The sequence below is a fragment of the Fukomys damarensis genome, unplaced genomic scaffold, assembly GCF_012274545.1.
Source record: "Fukomys damarensis isolate Sample0158 unplaced genomic scaffold, DMR_v1.0_HiC HiC_scaffold_39, whole genome shotgun sequence".
NCBI lineage: Eukaryota > Metazoa > Chordata > Mammalia > Rodentia > Bathyergidae > Fukomys > Fukomys damarensis.
The window spans coordinates 116,126,105-116,135,908 of NW_022900951.1; the positions used below are offsets into that span (position 1 = coordinate 116,126,105).

General features: G+C 39.6%; 1 protein-coding gene across 1 annotated transcript; it reads left to right on the top strand.

Moving 5' to 3' along the window:
• The first annotated feature begins 8,206 nt into the window (after window positions 1-8,206).
• Window positions 8,207-9,467, top strand: LOC104876904 (N-acetyllactosaminide beta-1,3-N-acetylglucosaminyltransferase 2-like). Its single transcript, XM_010645142.1, is given in 3 exon segments — window positions 8,207-8,348; window positions 8,351-8,728; window positions 8,730-9,467. Coding segments are annotated over 3 exon segments (1,218 nt in total). The 5' UTR covers window positions 8,207-8,246.
• The last annotated feature ends 337 nt before the right edge of the window (window positions 9,468-9,804 follow it).

Sequence of the window (9,804 nt, forward strand, 5' to 3'; positions counted from 1 at the left end):
ACCTCAATAGTTCCATAGTTTTCTTTAAAAGCCATCTTTGAGGTAGATCCAGAAGGAAGCCAGAGGGCTGCACAGTTATTTGCTGTATTCAGGCCCATTCTAACAACCCATTTTAACAATTTAGACAGAGGCAGATGTATTTTTTTTTACATTCAGAATTCTTTCAGAATGACCTCATGATTGGGCTGCCCCTGTAGGCTCAGCATTGAAGAATAATGAGCTTTTTAACTATGAGGAGGTCATATTTTGAAACAGAAGCAAATAATGCAGATTATTGTAATGCTGTCATCAAGGTTTTCTGAGATGGGATGGCTAGAAATATCCTGTGGCTGGAGCAGGGAATGGCCATTGCAGAATCCAGAGTGGCCATGGCTAGCTTTTCCTAACTGTCCCTGTTTCCATTTTGCTTTTCCATGAATAACATAGTAATTTTGATCAGCAGAGTAGCCAGCCAAAGCTGGCTTAACAGTATGAGTTAGTGAAATTTAGCTCAGTTTAATTTCTCCTAAGTGATGGTTCAGATATTAGACAAAAAGTCATGAAGTTTCAGGAGTATCTTATCCTCAGGATCGCTAGCAACATGGGCTTGGGGACATTTCTCAGCCAAAGACAATAGAAGTATTAACTTGAGAGTCCTAGTGATCCCAGGCCCCTTTCACTTACATATTATTGCTTGAAAAGACTTGTACACGGCTTCTGGCATTTTGATTCACTGTCTTGACTGTTAAATTCAGCCTGAGCATTTGAGTAATCTTGGAACCACTAACAAGCATTTACCTGGACCAGAATTAGTATCAAGGAAAAGTTATTTTAGGGCCCACTTAGATTACTAAAATATTAGACTTTCAGAGTCACCTGCTCTACTTGCTACACTGAATCAAGTGGGGAGGGGTCCTCTCTTCAGTCAGTGTCTCCAGTGACAGGGAGATCACTGTTATATGAGTGCTCAATCCATCTTAAAATAGCTCTGACAATTAAAAGGATCTTTTCATTAAAAATTTTTTTCAGGAGATTCAACCCACTAAAATCACTGGAAATCTGGGGGTACCTCACAGAACAAATAAACCACTTTTACATATCACAGACATGTAAATATTGGAAGGTGATTCCCTTCTTTCTCTTCCTATGGCTCCAGCCCACTCTCCTCTCCACTCCTGCTTGCCAAATTAACCACTGCAAGCTTTTCTGACTTTTCTCACAAGGAAATTTGGCTTCTTTTCTAATCCAATCTCCTCCTCTCCATTTCAGCCACCTGGCTTCCCTGTGTTCTGCCTGCTTTCTGCTCGACCTTTATTTAGTAGCAAGGTTTATTTTTTTAGTTGATTTTGCTCAAATATAACTCCTCAAAGTGGCCTTTCTTGACCACTGCATTTAAATGAACTCCTCCCATTTCCAGCATTACCTCTTTCCCGGATATTTTTTTTCATACTCCACATCACTCTGTGAAATATGATTATGTATGCATTTTTGTTTGTCTGTGTCTCTAGCTAAATTAAGTGTCACCAAGGAAGGAACTATGTCAGTCTTGTGTAGTATATAGTGGTACTCAGTGAAACATTTGTCAAATCAACAGAAGATGGTTTTTTACCTAAGTGTGGCAGTATACACCTGTAATCCCAGAACTTGGGAGGCTGAAGCAGGAGAATGGCAAATTCCAGCCCAGCCTGGGCAACTTAGCAAGAACTTGTCTAAAAATTTAAAAATATATGTATATATATATATGTATGTATATATATATGAAGGGTTTGTAATGTAGCTAAGTGTGAAGGTCCTGGGTTCATTTCCTAATACCACAAAAATGACTTTTTTCCCTTCACCATTCTGGTCACTCTCTTGGCTTTATCAATATCTCTCTCAAAGTGTAATGGTCAGAACTAATAATAAAAGTCTAGCTATGAGTTGACCCACAGAGAATAAAGTAGAACAACCACGTTATCTAGTCAATGAGTGTATACATGTCATGTTGCAAGCACCATGCTAGATCATGGATGTATGAAGGGACAAGCATAGCATGTTCCTATGTCCAGAGACCTTACTGTCTAGTGTGTTCCAGGCATTCTTTAGTAAAATGAAGACATATGATCATATTTGGTCTTTTGGAGGCCAAGCCACATATCACACTGGGAAATTTACAGTTGATTACAACTTGAAGCTTGTGTATTTTTCAGCTCTGTAAAAATCATGTATTTATTCTCTTTCATTAGATTTAGTTTCATCCATATTTTGAGTTAGCCGTTCAGTCAACCAAGATTTTTACCAATTTCAGCTTTGTATCATACCCAAATCTAACAAGGGGCCTTCTATATATGCAAGTCATCCATAAAAAAATATCACTAGGACAAGACTAAGGATGGACACATGTATCATACCACCAGAAGTTCCCTTTCAGCTTAACACATGAGTAACAGTACTTCAATATGCTGCAACTCTGTCTATATTTTTCTGCCTACCATTCCCATACTTACCAATCTGGAAACCCTGTGAAAGGACTTGAGGTATATCTAACTAACTAATGAACCCATATTGGGTCCCAAGACAATACAGGGACCTGGAAGGTGCTACAAATTCTTTTACTCTTTTTTATTGTTTTATAATTCTTTTATTCATTAGATGCCCCTCTCCAAATTGTAACATCCAGGATCTAACTTTTTGTAAATTTCAAAAATCAAAATAAGTATCTACTCTGGTGTGAACAAACTATAATAGTACATAAGATCCTAATGAGATAATTGACAATGTGAAATAGGAAGAAAAGGGCTAAAGGTGTAGGGAAAGTGGGAAGGGTAGGGGAAAGGTAATAAGGGAAAGAAAAAATAGGAGAAAATGGAAATCAAATGTTTGTAAATGGGGAGGGGAGGAGGGGGTGAAGGGAGGACAGGGACAAGTGGAAAAATGAGAACCAAGACCTGTCATGTAAAGGTAAAGATCCCATTAATGAATGTAACTGTACTGTGTACCTAAAATGTACCAATAAACTCAATGAGAAAAGAAAGTATCTATTTCCTTGATTCCAGACCCTCTCTTATTTACTCAGCTTCCTCAAACTATATAATAGTGACACTCTCACCCACTCTCCACCACCCTCCTTTTGTCTTTTTTTTCTAAGCTCTCTCCTTTGGGGACACAGTTACATGAGTAAGAAGTTTATTTTATTATATTTTGTTTGTAATACTGGAGATCAAACCTAGAGTCTTCACACTGAGCTACATCTCCAGCCCCCCCCTGTCTTTGTCTCTGCCTCTGTCTCTGTCTCAGTCTCTCTGTCTTATATTATAAGACAGAGTCTTACTAAGTTGCTAAATTGCCCAGGCTGGGCTCAGACTTATGATCCTCCTGCCTCAGCCTTCCACAGGGCTGGGATTATAGACATGCACCACCATGCCCAATTGAATAAGGGGTTAAAGCACATTTATCTAGTACCTATGTGTTCTCACTCTCTCATCTCAATTTGGGCTTCTGCTTCACACTAAGGTTCTTCTATAAATTTTTTAGTCTGAAGATCATAGGTTTTTGCATAGAACACAACCAACAGTATTCCTTCAGCCAAAAGCAGCATCTCTCTCCCTTGTTTTCGTTTTTGCTTAAAACATGACAAATGAGCCATGTGCTTTCATGCCGCTGTGACCTCCTAGCCTCAATTCACTGGAGGCTATCATTCATATGGGCTGGCGATGCCCTTTGGATTAATCTTTAATCTCACTTCCTACCATTGTCCTCACCCACTGCTCCAGCTACCAGCACCTCCTTCTGTTCCGTAAAGGTCCTAAGATATCCCCAAATCAGAGTTTTTCTATTTGCTACAACCTTACTCAGTCTGAAGCGCTCTTTTGCCAGATATTTGCATGGCTTGGTGCTCACCTCCTTTAGGTTGATTCCCAACCATGCCTTGAGCATGGAGGCCATCTTTGGCACTGTGGCTGAAACAACATGCACGTACTGTGTTTCACCCTAAATAAGACCTAATGGGAAAATAATCCCTAGCGTGATTTTTCAGGGTGCTTATAATATAAACCCTACCCCCAAAATAAGCCCCAGTTAATATCATCAGAGAGACAGATTCATGCAATACGTCCATTGCAACATGATAGATTGAGTTATAAAATAATATTACTATATAATTAAATGTAAATAAAAAATCATTGACATTAATACTAATGTTAAATTATAATAAAAATTATAACTAATGCAAAGTTCATTACTTGGGTGAAAGATTCATGGAATAAAATCATCGACAGTTATGTTGCCAACACACTACTAACAGACTACATGGACAAGAAGTTCTTATTTAGGAGAGCTCAAAGAAGAGACAACCCACAGAGTGGGAAAAATTGTATCCAGTAGTCCCTAGGATTGAACATACAAAGAACTGAAAAAAACTCAGACACCCCAAATTTAAAGACCCAATCCAAAAATGGGCATCCGATATGAGTAGACCCTTCTCCGATGAAGAAGTACAAAGGACAAACAAATATGTGAAAAAAACATTCAGCATCACTGGTCATCCAAGAGATGTGAATTAAAACAATGCTGAGATTCCATCTCACTCCAGAAAGAATGGCTGCTATCAAGAAAACAACCAATAACAAATGCTGGAGGGGCTGTGGGAAGAAAGGAACCCTTCTCCACTGTTGGTGGGAGTGCAGACTGGTGCAAGCAATGTGGAAATCAGTGTGGAGATTCCTCAAAATACTATGATTACAGCTCCCATTTGGCCCAGCTATTCCCCTACTGGTTATCTTCCTGAAAGAGTTAAAAGCATTAAACCACAATGATATATGTGCATCCATGTTTATAGCAGCACAGTTTGTAATAGCTAAATCTTGGAAACAGCCCAAATGCCCATCAACTGATGAATGGATAAAAACGATTTTTTTAACCAATGGAGTACTACTCAGCCATAAAGAAAGATAAACTTGAGGCATTTATAGCTAAATGGATGCAACTTGAGACTATGCTCAACTGAAATAAATCAGACACGTGTAAATATCACATTGTCTCTCTGGTGTGAGAATCTGAAAGAGTAAATAAAGATGAACATGTATAATAGATAATATGAAATAGGAAGCTACTGTTCAAAAGGAAAAGGAAACTGTGAATGGCGGGAGGGAAAAGGGAAAAAAACAAGAAAAGAAGGGAAAAAATGGAAACAAAGCTTTTGAAAATAAAGGGGGATGGGAGGTTGAAAGGAGAGAAAGAGATTGGGAGAAAAAGAGAACTCAAGACACATCATGTACAGATACAAATTCCCTCTGATGAACATGATTGTTATGTATATTTAAATTGTATCAATAAAATTAATAATAAAAAATGGAGCTCTGTCACTGGACATGAGAGATTTGGGTCAGTGGTTCTACAGGAAATGGAGCTGCAAGAAATTCAGGTTGGAATTGGGGCTTTGGCAAGTTATGATGATTTTCCAGAAGATGGCATGACTGTATTTAAATAATTATAGATTTTTGTACATGAATAAAGGTAGATTTCTGTACATTGATAAGTGAATAAATGTAGATACTTGTACATGAATAAATGTAGTTTGTTGTATCAGACAAAATATGACATCCACTGAAAATAAGCCCTATAGTATCTTTTGGAGCAAAAAGCAAATATAAGACATCTTATTTTCAAAGAAGTCTGGTATACACACCTCTGCTGGTCGCTCTGTCCCTTACACCACTTTGGTTTTATTTTTTTGATTATTGCCATCTGGTGTTATTTCATTGGTTATTATTTGTCCCCTCCTACTAGAAAAGAAATTACACAGGGACAAGGATATTTCTCAGCTATTTTGTTTATCACTAAGACAGTGCTTTTCGGATGGTAGGTGAATGATAAATATGTGTTAAAAATTAGTGATGCCTGGGAACATCTCGTAGAATGTCATTCCATGAGACCTATATAGAATTTTCCACCTTTAAAGTGACTTTAAAGACCCTGACAAATAATACCATCATAAGCATACAGTGCTCATTGGAACGCAGTGGTGGAGACAGAAGGACTAGAGCCCAAAGGGGCTGCCTTATCTAAAAAGAGCATGTCTGCTAGGAGAAAAGGCAAAGCCATGCTGAACATAACACTGAAATTCACTGCAATCCTCAGGTATCAACCCAGAGAGCAGCCATCGCATTCTATTATTTTAAAAGGCAGGAAATGGAACAGGGACTATATATTTCATTTATATGCTACTGAACACACACACACACACACGACAATCTAGATGGAGGGATATATTAAAATATTAATATGGTTATCTCTGAATGATATTATTTTATTTTAGATTTTTTAAAAATTATTTTCATTTCTTAGTTGAGTTTTTTTTTTAACAATGCTGTGAATTAGCTACCACCTCGGTTGTTTTTTAAAGGGTCGACAAGGCACTAGGAGAAGTGGTTGCCTCTGGAGAGTACTCACTTTTCACTGAATTTGCTTTTCCATTGATTGGTTTTATACTGTGTGCATGTAGGTTTTTTTAATTGTTTCTTTTTTTATTTTGGGGGTACTGGTCCAGGGCCTTCTGCCTGAGCTACATCCCCAGGCCTTTTATTATTTTTATTTTTAATTTTGATGCATGATCTCACTAAGTCACTAAGTGTCCCATATGGAGCTTAAATGTGTGATCCTCCTGCCTCAGCCTTCCAGAAATCTGGAATTACAGGCAACATGCAACTACACCCAGCACATGTATTCTTTTGGAAATAATTGGAAATCTTTGAAACTGAGAGTAGGTATTATATGTGGATGCTATATAGATTACCTGACTAGAGAGTAATATTGAAGTTGTGTGGACAGTCCCCCAGACTTTGAGGAAACAACTGGAGGGACTGTGACTGTGGCCCTTATTCTGACCAATAGGGAATGGTTTGAGAAGTTGAAGTGATAAAAAGCTGAAAAGAGAAAGAGTGAGGGACCATAAGGACTTTCACCACCAGAAAGCTATAGCTAGGAAAGTCTGATGTCCAAGTTCGTTACTGGAGATTCTATAAGCGAAGGAAATTAAAGAGGGTGGGGAAGTACCCTGAAATGTCACTGTGACTGCAGCTGTAAATGATCTCATGGAAGGTCCTAAGCAAGCCAGATAATTCATCTGCAGAGGTCTCAGAAAAACATAGATTTTAACAATTTTTTTTAGTTTTTTTATGAGTCTCTCTTTGTGTTGCATAACAATTCCATTCATCTTGTAGAGCGGGTACATAGATGCATCACATCTTAATCATTTTTACTTCCCCTTCCTCTCCAAGCCCTCTGGTCTCTTCCCTTCCCTAAGTCCCCTTATCATCACCATAAAGTCTACTTCCCTGTTTCCAATCATCTATCTTTTATGTTTCTTTTAAACATGATTTTTTAATAAATGGAAAGTAGCATATTTTCCACTCGGAAGGGGTAGACCATAACCAAAGAAGTATGTCAGCTAGTAGGAGCTGATAAGAAGAAAACAAAAGCAGGGTAAGGAGGCAGGCAGCGTGTGACCCACAGGAACGAGTCTCTGTGTATGAGTGCTTTTTCCACTCTGGAGCCAAGACTGCCCTCTCTGACTGGGGAGAAACTGAGGAGACAGCTGAAGGAAGTGAGAAAGCATCTGGGCCCCAGAGCATTCCAGGAAAAGGGTTCAAAAATGCAAAGGCTCTGATGTGGGAGTTTGCTTGGCATCCTTAGGGAAGAGCAAGGAAGAGAGTGGAGGACAAGAACTCAGAATGGTGGAAGAGAGGAGGGGCATCACATAGGTCTATGAGGGCAACTTGAGAGTTTTATCCTGAGGTGTGTCCTCAGTGAGAGGTTTTTGAGCAGAGGAATGGTGTGATTTGATTAATTCAGTATCAGGATCACTCCAGCTGCTGCATGGAAGAGAACATATGACAAGGATGTGAGCTCATTTCAGTAATTACTCCAGTAATACAAGTAAGAGATGTTGCTCACTTGGAATGAAGTATGAAGTGTGATTGAAAAATATGGTGAATTTTAATTTTTAAAAATGTATTGTTGGCCTGCCGCTGACCCAGCCGAGCCGCCCTATGGGGCACGGCGCATGGAGCGCGAGCAGCGCTGGTCGCTGGGCTGAGCCGTGCAGAGCAGCCGGGAAGAGGATGAAGCAGGGATCTCCTTTCCCCTCCCCACCGAAGGCACGGCGCATGGAGCGCGAGCAGCGCTGGTCGCTGGGCTGAGCCGTGCAGAGCAGCCGGGAAGAGGATGAAGCAGGGATCTCCTTTCCCCTCCCCACCGAGCTGGAGCTGCTCCTGGACAAGATATGAGAAATGAGTGTTGGACGTAGAAGAATAAAGTTGTTGGGTATCCTGATGATGGCAAACGTCTTCATTTATTTGATTGCGGAAGTCTCCAAAAGCAGTAGCCAAGAAAAAAAAATGGAAAAGGGGAAGTAATAATACCCAAAGAAAAGTTCTGGAAGATATCTAGTCCTCCCCAGGCATACTGGAACAGAGAACAAGAAAAGCTGAACAAGCTGTACAATCCCATTTTGAACATGCTGGCCAACCAGACAGGGGATGGATATGGGTCATCAAATATAAGCCATCTGAATTACTGTGAACCTGACCTGAGGGTCACATCACTTATAACAGATTTTAACAATTTGCCAGACAGATTTAAAGACTTTCTCCTATATTTGAGATGTCGAAATTATTCACTGATTGTAGATCAACCAAATAAATGTGCAAAGAAACCCTTCTTATTGCTGGAAATTAAGTCCCTCACTCCACATTTTTCCAGAAGACAAGCCAATTCGGGAATCCTGGGGCAGAGAAACCAATGTGGGGAACCAGACAGTGGTGCGAGTCTTTTTGCTGGGCCAGACCCTCCCAGAGGACAACCATCCAGATGTTTCAGATATGCTGAAATTTGAGTGTGAGAAGCACCAACACCTTCTTATGTGGAACTACAGAGACACTTTCTTCAACTTGTCTCTGAAGGAAGTGCTGTTTCTCAGGTGGGTGAGTACTTCCTGCCCAGACACTGAGTTCGTTTTCAAGGGCGATGACGATGTTTTTGTGAACACCCATCACATCCTGAATTACTTGAATAGCTTATCCAAGAGCAAAGCTGAAGATTTGTTTATAGGTGACGTGATCCACAATGCTGGGCCCCATCGAGATAAGAAACTGAAATACTACATCCCAGAAGTTGTTTACTCTGGGGTTTACCCACCTCATGCAGGAAGAGGTGGATTCCTCTACTCCGGCCACTTGGCCCTGAGGCTATACAACATCACTGACCGGGTCCATCTCTATGCCATTGATGATGTTTATACTGGAATGTGCCTTCAGAAACTGGGCCTCGTTCCAGAGAAACACAAAGGCTTCAGGACATTTGATATCGAGGAGAAAAACAGGAATAACATTTGTTCCTATGTAGATTTGATGTTAGTACATAGTAGAAAACCTCAGGAGATGATTGATATTTGGTCGAGGTTACAAAGTGCTCATTTAAAATGCAAACTATACAAGCTAAATTTTGCATAGAAAGGTATATCTGGACTAGTTCCCATATTGTATTTTTCACATTAGATAATTTGTATGTTAAACCATCAGAATTGCTTTTATAAGTAGTATCCATTTGAGGGCCTCTAGGCCTTTCAATTTGGTACTTTTGTGACGAGGGAAAGCAGATGACAATTTTTTTATGGAGGATATGGCAAGGTGATTGGTTCTAATCCTTTCTATTGGCTAATGGTCATAGTTTTCTAATTGCCCCTCTCATCTGAATCATGTTTCTAGAGTTTGACCACTGTAAGTTATTTTTGTTTTTGTCCCTCTATGTGAGAATATTCTTACTTCCATTATAATGACTGAGTTATCT